Source organism: Perna viridis, chromosome 2 (genome assembly GCF_037379345.1).
Source record: "Perna viridis isolate PV_CMFRI_1.1 ecotype Kerala chromosome 2, ASM3737934v1, whole genome shotgun sequence".
Lineage (NCBI taxonomy): Eukaryota > Metazoa > Mollusca > Bivalvia > Mytilida > Mytilidae > Perna > Perna viridis.
In genome coordinates this window covers 51,887,464-51,905,234 of record NC_142446.1, presented here as the reverse complement: position 1 = coordinate 51,905,234, position 17,771 = coordinate 51,887,464, and the positions used below count along the sequence as shown (strand labels likewise).

The 17,771-nt window shown below is 32.2% G+C and overlaps 1 protein-coding gene across 9 annotated transcripts in view; it reads right to left on the bottom strand.

The window, feature by feature from the left end:
• LOC148625712 (uncharacterized) overlaps positions 1-17,771 on the bottom strand; it is a 37,831-nt gene that overhangs the window by 9,181 nt on the left and 10,879 nt on the right. For 2 of the 9 annotated variants that reach the window (XM_088569420.1, XM_088569423.1), the window contains exons 14-25: positions 17,540-17,675; positions 17,323-17,405; positions 14,973-15,002; positions 13,142-13,168; positions 10,326-10,386; positions 10,016-10,078; positions 9,783-9,922; positions 9,182-9,268; positions 7,925-8,008; positions 6,817-6,894; positions 4,832-5,514; positions 3,849-3,892 (exon numbers count right to left, since the gene is read on the bottom strand). In XM_088569420.1, the coding sequence (XP_088425546.1) occupies positions 3,849-3,892; positions 4,832-5,514; positions 6,817-6,894; positions 7,925-8,008; positions 9,182-9,268; positions 9,783-9,922; positions 10,016-10,078; positions 10,326-10,386; positions 13,142-13,168; positions 14,973-15,002; positions 17,323-17,405; positions 17,540-17,675 (1,516 nt within the window). Of the gene's footprint in view, positions 1-3,394; positions 3,440-3,848; positions 3,893-4,831; positions 5,515-6,816; positions 6,895-7,924; positions 8,009-9,181; positions 9,269-9,782; positions 9,923-10,015; positions 10,079-10,325; positions 10,387-13,141; positions 13,169-14,972; positions 15,003-17,322; positions 17,406-17,539; positions 17,676-17,771 lie in introns of all 9 variants that reach the window. The other 7 variants (XM_088569414.1, XM_088569415.1, XM_088569422.1 and 4 more) reach the window with 7 other exon arrangements.

Below are 17,771 nucleotides of genomic sequence, written 5' to 3'. Positions count from 1 at the left end.
AGACCCCTGCACCCCCCCCAAAAAAAAAAACTAAACCTGAGAAATCCTTGCTGTTCATCAGCTGAATACTAATGTTAATAGTAGTGTCTTATACTGTTTATCATACAGTGAAATACATGTAAGTATCTACTGTAAAAGTACAATTGTTTGAGGGGTACCAATTTTCGTGATTTTCATGGGTAGGCTTAACCACGAAATTTGGTTCCCAACAAAATAAGAAATTTCCATTGATATGTGTACTGAAAACCTCAAAACCATGAATTCAAGAATCCACAAACTTGTGTTTCTTGCCTAATCCATGAAAACTGGCATCCAAAAATTCAAGAACTTTCACAGTTAAAACAATTGACTATGTTTAAGGAGGTAGACCTCAAGTAAGGGACACAACCCTTACAAATCATTGGAACATTTGTATTCATCATTTTACATCAATGTCATGTAAGCATCAAAGTAACTTAGACTGATTTCATTCTGTGTCAAATGAAAGCTTTTGTGTGAAATTGAATTTGATACAAATATATTACTGACTTAATGAGTTATGTCCCTTACCCTAGGCCTACCTCCTTAAACAAACTTAAGAAACTGTAAGTACATTGTACTGAATTTGCAACATTGTTTTTTTTTTTACTTGTTATGAAGACAATAGGCTTTGTTAATACAGATTTTTACCTACTCTATAGCCTTAGTTTACCCATAATTTTTATAACTGATGTACAAGTAGAAAACCAAAGTTGAAAACTTAGATTTCAAAGTTTGTTTGAACACAGTTATTTTTTAAGCTATAATGTATACTGATAAATGTATTATACAAGTGTTAAAAATTGATATTTTGTACTTAATTCTATTGAAAAATTAGGATTATTTTTCAATGAAGATGTTGAAAATAAAATATTTTACTATCTCCTTTTGTTACAAAACAGATCCAAGTCAAACTTGGAAAACATACATTGTATAAAAGTAGATGCTTCTAACACCACACCATCAGCTAAAACAGTTGTCAGATATGTTGAAATCAAGCTCAAAACAGCAACTAACTTTAAAAAACTCACTCTAGACCCTGTACACAGTTCACTAAGAAATTGCAAAATTCTTAAAATGTTGGAAAAAGTAAATGATGTGACAGATAATTTGAGTGTAAAACAACATTTGATTTCAATTGTTCAGCACTTAAAAAAGAGGAATTTATTGAGCCTAACAGACATCTGATGCTGTGTGAAGCTTGGAAATCAACAGCCAAACTTTTCCAAATCAAAACTTGACAGTGCCTCTTTACCAATGCTGTTAATCACCCAATTTTAATACCTTCTGCTTTATTGAGGCGTTTCTTGTATCTTTTAATCATACCTCCTGACAAAATAGCTGATTAATTTAAATATTGAATAATGAAGAAAATAGCCATTCTACACAATATGGTTTCTTGAAATTCTAATCATGGAACTGTCACCAGCATGCACAAAAATGAATGAGATTTAACAAATACATTGCACAATTACATGCATTCCTAAACAACAAATTTTATAATTGAAGGGTACACAATGGTGGATAAAAGATACCTTTTTCAAAATGAAAAAATAATGGTCATACTAAGACCTGGACAAATCTAAAAAACATCCAAAGTCAAATAACATATCTGAACAATAGGGGTTCATATTTGTAGGATCAGCGGTCAGTGACCTAAGAGTTTTGACCTAAGATCTTTGAAATTCCCTTTATCTAGGTCCTGGACCTAAAGTCACTTTTACTGACCCTCAATTTAGGACTTAGTTTTCCTTGAGATGACCATAAACTTGAAACTTGGAAAAAATATTGAAAGTAAATTTGAATCTCTGAAACAAGCAACATAATTGCATTTTTCATTCATTTAATGAAAATATTAAGTAGTTTAATCATACATGTACATACATGTACAATTAGGGGTTCACAAAATTATCAGGTGAATCATTAGATAAAAAAAGATAAAAACAAGGCTTTTCCTGCAACCTTTCATGCAACAAAATAAATTTCTGAGTCTTTGCAATAGAACATCAAAGTTTCTAAATATTTTACCCAATATTATTGAATAGGTAAATATAATGTGTCATTTTTAGCTTAAAGTTTGAAGTCACAAAGTCATTAAGTCCAACAATAAAGAATTACCAGAATTATTCACTACATTATACTCTGAATTTTGAATTCAGGTTTTGCTCTTCTCTATGAATAAAAATAGGCATTAATGGAACATTAAGTGATACCCAGCCACTTAATGGTAAAAAAAAGTGGGAATGGCAAAATGATAACAAGATGCTCCCAGGCGCCTGAATCACTCACCTGGTTGAATTTTGCCATTCAAGGACAATAAATTTAACAAGAAGTTGTCAAAACAATTTTGACTCAAGAAGACATTGGTAGGACTTATCATAAGGATCATTTCAGAGTTGAAAGTTTCTTTCTATCTATCATAGTTTTCAAGATATTGGCTGAAAAAAAAGGGCAATAACTCTTACAAGGAGTCGTCTGACAACTTTTATTCCTAAAGACTTTTGTAGTCCTAATAAGGATCATTTCAGCTATTGAAAGAATTTGGCTAAACCTAATGGTTTTGGAGTTTTGGAGATATATGCAAAAAACTTATGTCTGACCCCTATGTTCTATCGGCAGTTATGTTTTTCCCCACATCAGTTCTATGTAATATACCCAAAGGAACATTCATACCAACTTCAGTTTTAAGTAGTGTCAGAGGATAAGATTTTTGAAAGAAATAGCATTAAAAATAGCAAAAAAACAATCAATAAGGGCAATAACTCCAACATGGCTTAACGGATAAGAATGACAATTTGACCAAAGATAGATATCATCATGCTGAACACCTTTACCCCCATGTCAAAATTAAGTGAAACCTAACGATTTTGGAGATACATTGTGTATATGCAAAAAACTAATGTCTAAACCCTATGTTCTATTTTTAGTAACAGTGGTCATATTTTTGAAAGGATCAAAAATCCCTACATCAGTCCTATGCAGGATACCCAAAGGAACATTCACACCAAGTTTGGTTCAAGTAGTGTCAGAGGGGAAGAGTTTTGTAAAATTGTTAATGACAATGACGACGAACGACAAGTGATGGCAATATCTCACATGGCATTCGGCCAGGTGAGCTAAAAATGGTATAAAAATCAATTCTCTGCAAGCTTCCAAACAATCTCACTCAAGCATGATCCTTAATGGAAATGACAATGGTATGGCAATGTGCTCCTAACAGTTGAATTAGTCTATAAGGGTAAAATATTAGAAATGCATCTAAATATATAATTTATATTTCATATATGAAAGTCTAAATCATATCTAGAAATCACACTATTTTAACGAAAAACAGCAGACAGTGATTACATGCAAAGAAGGGGATATAACTACTTGCCTGATACATCAGTACTTATTAAAGAGGGCTCTCGGCTAGATTCAGCTGATATAGAGAAATGGAAGAGAAGGATATTACAAACACATCCAAAAGTGAACTTGTTACATGTCAGTATCATAAGTGTTTATATCACACTAATTGGCAAAATATATGAAGTATGCACATTAGAAGCCAAACTCTATGAATTTTTTGAGTGATCAAAATATTCAATAACACTAAGACACATTCAGTTAACACTAAAAACTTTAAAAACTTTTAAAAAGTCATGCTTCATGTTATAGAAATGAAATGACAAATCATGCACAATATATATTGGTAGGAAAACAGTTTGAAAGGAATATGTATTTTGGGAACATTGAAAGTGAGAAGATATCATTCTCAACTAATTACAATTGTTGTCTTAATCTAAAAGAACTTAAAAACATGGACGGTATAGCTATTAAACCATCCTTACCTATTGAGGACTCCTCATGATCTCTGTATGTAAAGGAATTCATTCTACAACGAGATAATATATTTTTTTAAATTCTAAAATAAAGACAGGGGTCGCGCTGGGCTTCGCCAATATCGCAATTTGCGATTTTTTATTTTATCTGGCGACAAAAATAGCCAGTTGGCGATTTTCTTGGCGCCTAGGTTTTGTATATTAAAATTGACAGAAGTTCATCAGCAACGGATATTCTCTCCAATTAAACAATTGTGTTGACACCTGGCCAGAGTTAATTGACTATAACCAATTTATGCCTGAAGGCAATTAAAGGTAATTAGACCAGGCGACTGGACTGACAACATCCTCCGGGAGATGTCAATCAAATGTAAATATATTATTGAGCCAATCAAAACTCTCATCATCTGGTCAAAGGTAAACACAATTAAGGCCATGTGCACGTGGCTACACACAAGTTTCACAGCCCTATTTAACCATGTAATACATTCAGAAACAGACTTACGTAATAACGGAATAAATTAAATCCAATTAACAATGATTATCCCATCAGGAAGTGTCTAAATACTTCCAAATGAAAGAATTGATAAAAGAAAATGGATGACATTTGTTTACACTTTTTTGGCAAGAAAATCGGTAAACAACTAGAATGGGGATTCCCAAAATCTAATTAAGGAAATGCTATTCAGATATCAAGATAATTAAACAGGGACACAATTAATGGTCCATGGTACAAACTGTAGTTTGATAGAAATTAAAATTTAAACTTCAAGAGTCTGGCGACAAAAAATGGCAGGTGACGATTTTTCTGGCGACAGAATTTGGGAAGCCAGAGCAGCCCCTGATAGATATCATATAACTCATCACAGTCTTTCATGAAATTATTTATTAGACTTTACTGCAGCATAAATTATGTTAAATGTAATGAATTGTGTTGCAAAAAAAAGAACACCCAGGAAAAGCTCAAAGACTAAATATGCCATTAGACTTACGAATCACCATGCTGCATGCCTCTGTTATCTGGTAATTCTAAATATCTACTTCCTGGCCTATTATTAACTGTCATGTCCGACTGAGATCGTCTGAGTGTTGTACTGTCAGAGGAAGCTCTCCCCCTACGTCCACGTTGTGGACTAGTAGAATTCTTGTATGGATCAGGAGATAATCCAGGAATATCATCCACAGATGTCTCCCTGGATACTCTACGACCATGACGGGATGGACTAGGGTTTCTCTTGTACCTGTGGTCACCATTTTGTAATGATGTATTTAGGGATGTTTCATTGTTACTTCTCCTTCTGGATCTAACTGTACTCTCCTCCATTTCCCTATGCTGTGGTGGAGACATGGGGCTGTCAATATCTGTAGACTTTGAAGTTCTCCTTTCTCTTTTCTGTACAGTTTCCTGTGGAGAACTTTCTCCATGGCTTTTCCTCTGGGGAGTTTGTTGTTGTGACTGGTTTGGACTTCCATGTTCCTGAGAAAAAGAGGATTTGGCTGGTGGCTGAGATGCTACCGTGGTTTCTTTTTTAGCCACAATAATTTCTTCCTTTAGAACACTGTGTCTAGAACTTGTCTCATCAACTTGTGGAAGTATATCTGGCTTCATATCTTTTCTTTGTGGTGATTCTGCTTCATTTTGGTGTTCTTCTTTAACTTGAGACTGTGGCAATACCTAATAATAAGAAAGTTACAAATCAGGATTGAAAGATTATAAACAGTATGCTAAGAGAAATAAATTACATAAAAATCTATTTGTTATTTCAAATATTCTAGGTATGGAAAATATATGAGTGAGTTTTATGTAAAAGGGTACATGGTCATCTTTCCAATAAAATACTTGATTTAAAGACTTTCCAATAGGAATATTCTGATAAAAAGTCATGAATCAAGGTGAATAACACTTATACATAAGTAAAACAGTAAAACCTGTCTAAACTGAATCTCTTGGAACTAAAGAATTTTTTCAGGTGTTTGGTTTAAAAGTTTCAAAATATATTTATATTGATACAAGATTTTTCTAGGAGCCTGAATCGCTCACCTGGTTCAAGGCAATGAATTAACAAGGAATGTTGTACTGTCAGAGGAAGCAATTTTGACTCAAGAAGATTTTGGTAGGACTTATCACAAGGATCATTTCAGCAATTGAAAGTTTCTTTCTATCTATTATGGTTTTAAAGATATTGACTGAAAACTGTGAAAAAAAAATGTCATTTTTCATCTTTCAAGGGCATTAACTCTTACAAGGTGTTGTCTGACAACTTGGATCCCTGGAAACTTTTGTAGGCCTTATAATAAGGATCATTTCAGCAATTTGAAGAATTTGGCTGAACAGATTTAAATGAAAATTTTACAACAGATAGATCTCATCATCCTGAACATTTTTATTCAGTCAGAATTTGGCTAAACATAACAGTTTTGGAGATATATGTGAAAAAATACTGTCTGATCCGTATGTTCAACTTTTAGTAATGGCGGCAATATTTTTTCGAGGATCAAAAATCTCCACATCAGTTCTATGCACGATACCTCATGGAACATTCATACCAAGTGAGTTTCCAATTTGTCAAGAAGTGTCAGAAGAAAAGAGTTTTAAAAAATTGTTAAAAACGACAGTCAAGTGATGGTTAAAGGCTGACAACAACAACCGACGCCAAGTGATGGTTAAAGCTCACATGGCCTTTAGCCAGGTGAGCTAATTGAGACTTTAAAAAGTGTCTGTTTCAGACAGGTTTTTGGATTTTTCAAGGTTAGGTTTATACAGGTTACATAGTATATATTTTCTGAACATTTGGCACAAATCATTTTTAGCCTTACACATATTGTCCTGTTTGATATAGTTTGAATACAATGTCATATCAACAACTTTGGAAGTTCTATGTAATTGCTAAAATTTAACTCTAGTTCAAATTGATAGTCTCCTGAACAGGAAGATATTTAAACTTTGGAAAAAACTTAAATTTACACCACTGCTTACAACCTGAAGAGCAGGTGAAGCTTCTGGATTAAATACATCATTATCAATATTCCCAATAGAGTCAGAGTCTCTCTGCATCTGAAAGATTACAAAATGTTATTGTGGCAAGGATTAATAAGGTAAGGGAAACTGATTATAGGAAATTGGAAAGTTTAAACAGACAGAAGTTGTTACAGAAAGCAATATTATTAACTTCAGAATATGGAAGTGGTCTTACAATAGTTGAATGCTCATTACCTGACGAACTTCCTCAACTACACAACTGACAAAGTGATACCTTCCTATTATTCAATAGGTATTCAAATCGGTGTCTGATAGAAAGTTTTAATTACTTTGTTAATTATCCAGTTAATTACCTAGGGCATTTCATTAGGCAATGGTCATTCAAACCAACTCTATTCCTTGACATTAATTAATGGTATGTTACTCTTCTCAGCATAACTCATTTTCGTCACTTCATTTTTTTTTCAGAGCATCAGTCAACTTATTTTCATGACTTAAGAACTGATGTGTGGTCACTGACTGGGGCAACAGAACCATTTCCCCAGTTTTTTTTTTTTTAATCTAGGAAAATAAGTTGGCTACCATGCAAACTTTAGACCTTAAAGCAAATGCACTTACAGCCAGTATTAAAGTTAACTTCAGGGAATGGAGTTGGGTCCTCCCTTCAATCAAATGACAATTATCTGTTGAACTTCCTCATGCAGTTAACCACGCAATTGACAAAAAATTTTAACTATCAAACTGAGATTAAAATACCAATGAAGTGACAGAAAGGATTAATCTCATTAGAAAAATACCTAAGACATGGTCAGTTAATGAAGATAACATCAACTCTTTTTCCCAAAGTTAACTATATCTTTTGCTGTAAGTAATGTGTTCAGTGAGAGTTTAGATGGCTGAAGGAAAATAAGGAATATTAGAAAAATAATAAACAAAAAAATTTGGTAGTTTCGAACACAATATTATCACTAACAGTTAGTTTTTACTCTACATTTTAAAGATACAAATTGCAATTGAACTTGATATCAGACTGGTTTAGGAGACTAATTCAGTTAAAGTTAATGTAGGGGAAGAAATACCAGTTAAGGGAGATAACTCTACTTACAGGAACACCATCAACAGTTACGGTACATTTAATCTGAAGCATTCCTGATTTAGTTCTCTGTAGCTTTATCCATTCTGCTGAATTCTAAAAAGTATAATGTTCTCAAATAAAGTTACAGCTATTTGTGAAATGAAATGAACAATTTTCTCCATTATTATCTGGTACACATGTGTGACTGATTGATTGTGGTTTAACATCCAATGGTAGATATTTCATGCATCATTTGACCAGTGGAACAGACCCTATTTTGTACTAGTCTGACAACTCAGCCAAATCCTTGTTGTCCTAGCAACAGAAGCAAGAGCCCACAAGTAAGCATGTCACCCCACCTGACGTATTATTCCAACTACAAGCCAACCAGTCGTCACTTTATCTTCATTATGTTGTACGCTTGGACGAGAAACAGTGACTACAAATTTCAAATTAATTGGTATTCTATACCACAACCTCCTGCACTTGAGGCGAGCACAAGACCATCCAGGCAATCTATTCGAGTGAGTGATTCTTCTAAGCAGTGATTGGTTGATTCTGACTGTTGGCCACAGGACATGACTTTGATTTATGATTAGATATTTTTATTTTATGCGTATGGAAGAACATGCACCGATAAAGATAACAGAAAAAGCCACTGACACAAATTTCACTGTTGTTGTTGTGCTATGAAAAGCACATTCAATGATGACATGCAGGGAGGGTCTCAATGATTATGAAAATACTAATTTAACCGTGGGACCCTGTTTCAGGAATAAGGGAAACCAAATCTTTCTTGGTTAAAAGGAAGCTTGATACAGCTCAGTTTAATTGCAATAAAATATTCAACACAGGATAAGAATTTGACAAGAATCAAAGTGGCCTTTTTCTCCTCTTATGTATAAAAGGTTCCAGTCAAAACCTCAAAAATCCATCCCAGCCTTCCATTGATTGAATGGCACCTTGTGAAACAATATCCATTCATTTACAGGCCCTTAACAGTTCCAGTCAAAATCCCCAAAATCAATCCCAGTCTTCATTATGTGGTACGGCACCTGATGAAACTTCATTATAACAGTATATATATTATATTAAAGTTAATTTCTAGACACAAAATGTCTAAATATGATGAGGACAGGATTAAGATTTATACCAATATTAATGACCCATTAAAATTTTGTATATAGTTTTGAGATCCAATAAATATGAATACCTTATTCAACCAGAAATATTGCTAACCACAATATTACTACACGGAAGTAAATTCATGAGATCATGTGTACTCACCTTAAAAGATATTTCCTTAAGCTTGTCTAAAGAGAGAACTGCTTTACCCAAGAAATCATTTGATATAAAATCTTTATCATACATCAGCTGAAAATAAAAAGATTTTGCCTTACATAAAAACTTCACTACAGAATGATAGATTGGAAACATTTTAATAAGCTGGTTATATATATTGCATGACTTTGTGATGCAAGCCACAACTTATTCAGGTATCATTGACAATCATCATATTTTTGAGTGAACACAGAAAGGTAAGGAAACAAGTTTTAAAAAAAAAAAAACATGAAACTTTCTGTTACTCAAACTTACTGCATATAACTTTAATGACAAACCCTTTACATACAGGAGCATGAGAACTTTAATGACAAACCCTTTACATACAGGAGCATGAGAACATTTATAAAGCTGCTTCACCTTAATAACACTATATTTTAAGTCCAATTGGCTGCAAGTTAGTACAAAACTGAACTTTTCAGTGAAACTGACATACAACCAAAATAGCAAGGAAATTAAATTGATAAAACTCATTCCTCAAACAATTTTTGTAATATGAATTTCATGCCTATTTCTTTGAATGTAAAGTGTATAATAGTATCCTTACAATTTCAATCATTTGGTTTTCATCTTTGACTTCAAATGTTGTGCTCTCATTCCATTTAGGAAACAAAGTTTTTTTCTTGACACTGGTTTTCAGTAATCTTTTCTCTCCCATCTGTACTGTACAGAATGGATCACTAAAACCTACAATGTATAGTCAAACAAGTAATTAATTGATTGATTGATAATAAATGTTAGATCACTAATGAAGAAAATAAACAGTATTTCTATACATACCATTTCTGTCCATTGCCATTAAATCTTTCCCTTGTAGAATAGTTAGATCAACCATAGTTTTATCTGGAAGTAATAAAAGATTCTCTTAAGTTGTTAGATATATCCTTACAACCATTATCAAAAGATGTGAAAATAGAGCTTGTCGTGTTCATTCTTTTTGGCCTTTTTTTATTTTCATCTACATGTATGAGTTCCAGGAAAAAAAAGTAAATATAATGTAACATGAAAATAGCACAAAATGAAAATGTACAAAGAGTACTAAAAAATCAGCATTAACATTCTGTACCAAGTTTGACAAAAATTAACTTACTCTTGGGTAGTATTTCTTTGAGAGATTTTCTATTAGATGTCTGATGATTGGGTCCTCCTCCCTGAAATAGAAAGCTATACTTAGTTTCCTTTTAAGATATTTTTTTTTATACCAGCACAATTTTAAATACTAATAATGAAATGACTTAATAGATGTCACAACTTAAATGTTAATGTTTAATTAATGGGTTCATAAATCAATGCATATTAATTATATCTGAATAAGGTAGTAATCACTTTTAAGCTGAAGCAATGGAGGAAAAAAATGAAATTACAGATTAATGGCTAACATTATCCATGGCTTTTTTTTCCCAGCTATATATTTTCAGAGCAGGAGATCAGTTAATAATTAGAACAATATAATTTACTGGTATCTTTATTTAATTAACAAAAAACAGTTAGCATGACACAGGTTGATACAACCACAGAGGTCAAACCCTAAACAGTTAGAACAAATATGGACAAACCATTCAAGATTGATAGCTCTGAATTTTTATTGCAATAAAATATTTGAAACAAGAAAATAATTTGACCAGAATTGAAGTCAACCAAGTGGACACTTTTAGCCCTTATTCCACAATAATTCAACTCACAACCCCCAAAAGCAACCCAAGCCTACCACCTTGTGGTACAAAGAGATCCATTTACTTACAGTGGACACCATGAAAATGCTTGATTCAGACTCCTTTTTTTGCCCTTAATTCCAAAACAGTTCAAGACACAACCATCAAAATTAATCCCAACTTTCCTTTACCTGTGTGATATAATTCCAAAAAGATCAATACCCTTATACCCAAGTTCTTATCCAGACAATAATTGTCTATGGACAACGATAACAGCATGATACCATATTATATTATTGCTATTTTATAGCATTCATATAAAATAATTTGGGAAAATAAATATGACTAAACTAGTAGTATCAAGAGAACATTTATGACTAACAGCAAGATTCCCTTGAATTATATTCAAGGGAAATAATAACACTACTTCTAGGCCCACTGCCCATTTTAATACATGTACATGCAAACACAGAGACATATAAGCAAATTATAATAACAGTATTGACACATATGTTGCGGCATTAACTTAAAATCTCATTTGTAGACAAAAATTCAGTCAGAATCTAAATTGTTTAATACACAAAATAAAAATCAACTGACATGATTATACATGTACATTTTTGTTAAGTTTAAGGTAATGTCAATTACATGTAAACAATGAAAGCAGAGTGACATTATGATGGAAGAGGCATTGAACATATGCTAACAAAATTCAATTTAATTATGATAGTTAGGAAATGAAGCAGTATTTTCATACACTGTAGAAACATTAAATTTTCATGGGGGTTAAAATTTCAACACCTTATTTCATGGGGATTAATTTTTATGGTTTCTAGGTTGCACTATATGGATGTGATGGTGAGGCACTGTCTTATACACAAAGTTAACACCGTCTAATTTAGTAAAACTTACAAATAAAAGGTGAAACTTGGTGGAAATACTTATTCATGAATGACTGTGAGTAGTAGAGCATTTGTACATAAATAGATTCAATACTTATGAAACAAAAGAGGTGGAAAGTACATGCTTCAACGTTTAAGCTATCAGAAATATTCAGGTCCTGAATGGATTGAGTTCACTTAAGGGTATGGAAATTTTAACAGTCCATGTCGGACATTTTATCAATTTTCAGCAGATGTTTGTGCAAGTCTTTTACCAGCCTAGATCGAGAATTAACTTTAAAAACCCTTTTTGTGGTTATTTAAAGATAAATATCAGAATTTGTGTTATTCCATCACATACTCTGTCTCTTACAAAATATCTAAAAGAGTGAACGAGTTCGGTTTTGACCACATGTGGATGTTCTGACATGTAAACAAAACATCATGTATCTTGGACTTTTTCATCACATCGGCAAATATTGTCAAATAATTTCAAATAAACAATTAGGAGACTGATAGACAGGATGTTTATACAGTGATAAAACCACGCTGACTGTAATTTATAAGGGTTGACAATTTTTTTTATGTCCAATATTGGAAAATGGTCGTTGGCCATTTACAAAAGTTGTCGGTCAATGACCGGCATTTTTTACCATTTCCGGATCCTAATAATTAAATTATGAAAAAATTAGCAGAAAAAAGGTACATCAGGTTGCTTTTTTACAACAATACCATGCCTGATATTTAGAAAACGTGTGGTTTGACATTTAATTTTAGGAAGGCAACCAAAATTTGTCATTAAAGTTGATTATTTATTTTTATCATGTTACCATAGTTACCCATTTTTATGACAAAATATAAATCATCCATTATCTTTTCATGAATTGTCATAATGTATAGATTAGAAAAATGTACACTTTTTATAAGGAAAAAAACTTAAGATTTGCTTGTTTAAATGTCTCACTATAGCTTTATTTCCACTAAATGACATAAAATCATATGCAGTGACCTATTTGTAGAGTGTAACCTTAACCTCATTCAAATGAGGGTTAAGTATTCGTTAAATCCTTACCCAAGAAATAAATAATATTTAAACCAAGCAAAAAATTTGCTTTTACAGGTAACGATGTCCATGATAAAATATTATTAGCTTTTAACATTTTAAGAATTCCACAGTGTGTGTTACTACATGCAAATTACTCAGGACATGACTTAAGCTATCAAGTTTGTTCTTCCAATTTTTTGAAAGTTATTTTAAAACAAGTCATAATTTCAAGTGTCATCTTAATTCGTGTCAGTACACCACTGTTAACAAACCTAGCTATGTTATGACATTGACATGCAATATGATATGAGTGTTAATAACCTCCTACCTCGTTCTCTGCCAGAGTTACCTCCCCCTTCAATGGTTAAAATGGTACATGATAATATATATAAATGTTATGAAAACTGACAAAGCAAGCCAATGTGGACAAATGACTATGTACTAATAGAGTATGTCAACTAAAGGAACATTGTCCATAATTCAATACAGTAGTTCTAAAAAAAACATTCCATTTAGCAATTCTAATGACATATTTTTCTACCAATATTTCCCACCTGTTTGAGAGCCAAGAGAAGAAATGTAACCTTAGTTTCAGTTTCAATTCCTTGTTTTTTTTTATAGTGTTGGTAAAACATAACAGACAGAAGCAATAAAATCTTCCAGTAAAATCATGTGGCAATCAAAGTACAATTCCAGATTTGTCTGACCAGTCTCATCATGATCAATTCCTTTTTTTTTTTTTTTGGTAAATGAATTTAGCATTGGACCTGAAAAACATGAGCTGGAAACAAAAAATAAGGCATTAATGGAACCCTAAATGATACCTTGTCACATAATGGTGAAAAACAGAGGATGGAAAAATGTACAAAATAGCCTAACTCAAAAACTTCATCATGAATTATGCTGAACTCAAAATTTGAGTGTTTTAGTACTCAACAACTGTGAAAAGTTTAAAAAAAAATTTGATCTATTCTCAAGATTTTTATCTGGAAACTGTTGAGGAACAGACAAAGGGAAAGACACAAAACTTTCCGGAGGGTATCACATAATACCTTGCCACTTCCTGTGGCGGGGAAATAAAAACGTAAGATTGACCAGTTGAATAGCATAGGATTATGCCAATTACTCAGATTTGTGGAAAAATGCAAAAAAAATATCTACAACTACCGGTATACATGCCTTTTATAATATCCAGAAGACACTTAAATATTAGGACTGGAAACAAGTTGATTTATATATAAGAAAATGAATATGGAAATAGAATAACAGTACTTATAATTACAACCGGGAAAAGGTATAAAGATCACTTTATACTTCCACATTCCAAGTTTTTGAAATGAAAGAAAAAAAGGCCCCATTTTTGTATTTTATATATACCTTAATGAAGTTATGTATCAAATATCTAGTGGCTGTGATTTATACTTGCTAATAAAAATGTTTCCCCTGCCAACCAGCCAACCAACTGATTGACCCAAATTCACCATTCCTACATTTCTAAAACTGATTTGCATGAGTGCAAACCTGGCAAAATTCCAAAATATTGTAAAAATAAACCATATCTTATGTCCCTTTAGTTAAAAGTAACAAAACTTCCTTAGTAGAAGGCATAAACTTATTTTCAAATTTACAGTTTGAAAGAAGAGGTAAGTATACATAAGTTCTGTACAAAAAAAAGGTTAACTAAAAACATGGTAATCTTTGGCAAATATTTTCAAAAAGTTTCAAAAAGTCAGGCAGAAGTGTGAAATAAAGCTTAGATTAGAAAAGGTAGTCTTTTTCTGGCGGAAAACAACCACACGGAAAAATATTTAAGTACTATTTTATATTCAATTGGCACAAAAGGATGATGTCCAATGATTTAACCCATGATATCTGTAGAGAATGTTTGAATTTTTGCTGCATCATTATAACTGTAAGATAAGCCTGAATCTTAAATGAACTGAATACTTCTGACTTAAAAATAAGATGAAAAACAAGAAAAAAGTCCCTTCCCCATCACCAAATCAAAACGTAGGAATCCTTTTCTTTTCTTTCAATGATATTGTGTGTCTAAATGTGTCCACAAACACAATTTTAACATCTAGGGATGAACTCTAAGGAAGTGAAGCTATGCAATGAGAAAGCATAGATAAAATAATAATAGATAGGATATATTGTACCTTGCTGCTCTGACGCAATGATCTGGAAGGCTGAATAAGTAACAAAATGATGAGTATGAGAAGTGCAAAAATGAAAGTAATGGTACCTGTATCAGCATCTTTTTATAAACAAATCTATACATGCAAATATATGTATGATATACAAACTAAAGCTGTAGAGCCAAATTTTTACTACTGGATCAAGGAATAGTTATACACATTTGTAATAAACTGTAGCATGATAGAGAAATGTAGACCCTCCTTCAGTAAAGTTTAAGTATTCCTCTACTCAAAATAGCATAATTTAGATTTTCAGTATGCAAGCTTCAGCGAGCATGTTAAAATCTAAATTTTACCATGGACAGTGAAAAAAGAATAAGCTGAAGGAGAATCAGTTTCTCTCATGGAATCTGTAGAAAACTTGCTGACTTACTTTAATTGGGTAATGTAAAAAAGGAAGGAAATCTCTAACAGAAATTTAATTACTACCCCATGGTTAAACAACAGGCTCCACCTGGTTGAATTTTGCATTTCAAAGGCAATAAGTTTAACAAGAAGTTGTCCAACAATTTTGATTGAAGAAGTCTTTAGTAGGACTTATCATAAGATCTTTTCAACAATTGAAAGTTTCTTTTAATCTATCATAGTTTTCAAGACTGAAAACTTAAAGTCATTTTCCCCTTTCAAGGACAACATATCTTACAAGGGGTCGCCTGACAACTTTTATCCCTGAAGACTTTTGTAGTCCTAATAATATGGAACAATTTAGCTATTGAAAGAATTTGGCTAAACCTAAAGATCTTGGATAAATAGGCAAAAAAACTACTGTCTGACCCCTATGTTCTATTTTTAGTAACAGTGGCCATCTTTTTTTTTTATGGATAAACAATCCCCACATCAATTCTATGCAGGATACACCAAGGAACATTTGTGCCAAGTTTAGTTCCAAATAGATCAAATAATGTCAGAGGAGAAGATTTTTTAAAGAAATAACATTAAAAATAGCAAAAATCGTTGAAAAAGGTCAATATCTCCAACATGACTCAATAGTTTACAACCAAAATTTGACCAGAGATAGATCTCATCAAGCAACACTTTTACAAATGGCAGAATTTAGCTAAACCTAACGGTTTAGGAGATATATGTGAAGAACTACTGTCTGACCCCTATGTCCTATTTTTCTTAATGGCGGCCATGTTTTTCGACAAATCAAAAATCCCCACATCAGTTCTATGCAGGATACCCCAAGGAACATATATACCAAATTTGGTTCTAATTAGTCAAGTAGTTTCAGATGAGAAGAGTTTGTATAATTGTTAACGACAACGACAGATGATGATGACGGATGCCGGATGCCAAGTGACAGCAATAACTCACATGACCTTTGCCTAAATTAGCTAAAAATCACATGCATTTTTTTAAAAATTGGCATAGAATGAGAAAAAGCATCTTTGCTTCAAAGCAAAATCTTGCATTAACTGGATGAGAGCAAATATTAATGAATACCATAACAAATGAATTGATGACTAAATCAGAAAGAATGCAAATACAGTTAATTTAATCAATATCACTCAGACAATGGCGTAAATACTTCAGGTAAACATATTCAAAAATCAGTTATAAAACAAAAGCAAAATTTAAAACAGGGGGTATACAACTTTTAATTTGAAAATATTAATAATTCCTGTCCATCTTAGATCTTAACATGTTATGCAGCTTTTCAAGACATGTATATATAAATCAGAGATAAAAAGGAAAAAAAATACATGTATCAAAATTTAAAGTTGTCTTCCTGTTGTGAGGGAGGATTGAAAACAGACATCATTCAAGTTATCAGATATGTCAAAAGCATGTAAAAAGTTTGAAATATTTAAAAAAAAAATATTCATCCATGTAGTTAAAAAATTGGGAAAAGACTTACACATTGAGAATTGAATTTCTATTACATGTACTGGTAAGCTATCACATGTTCAGAAAAATAAGTAACAATAGTAATATAAAACTGAAAACAGGAGAAAGCCTACAACATATCCACATGTATTTGTCAAAGATCAATTCATACCAATTATGGAAAAAAAAATCAGACCAGAACTTTAAGTTCAACTGTGTAATAGCAGAATGAAAAGAAACTGTACCTGATTTCACAAAGTCAACCAACAAATTGGAAATTGGCAAAATCAGTAAATATACAGTAAAAAAAAACAAAACAGTAATATGTGAAATTAAGGCTGAATAAAATCAGGTCAGAATAACACCCTAGACGTAAGATATTGACACTTAGTCTGTTACGAGCTGTGGAAAAATAATTGTCTTTCCAGTTGAAGTATGATAAATAAATATTAAAAAAAAAGTAAAGAATATATAAACTTACTGTTGAAGAGGGTGACACTAGATCTTCATTATAAAGATAATCCTTCTTTCCACTATCACCAACACTGGCAACTCGATACTTCTCTGTAAATGAAAATATTTGAGAAATCACCAAAAAGAAATTTAATATCCACAACAATTCTGACTCTGTATAAAAGCAAAAGAGGCCAAAGACACAAATAAAAAAATCCATTTTTAATCCAGAACATTAATATTACCTGATCTTTCTACTGATGCTACAGGTCTGAATACGACAGAGACATTGATCTGACCATAAGACTTGTCAGTGACATAACCCTCTGATGATTTGTTGTACCCCAATGTCAGTGATTTTCTTACAACAGCAGGTTCCCCCTGAAATTAGAAAAAAGGAAAAGTTATGAACATTCATTCAGAAATCAAAACCTGAAAACTACTTAAGTCTGTAAGAATTTGTATGTGTTTGTAACA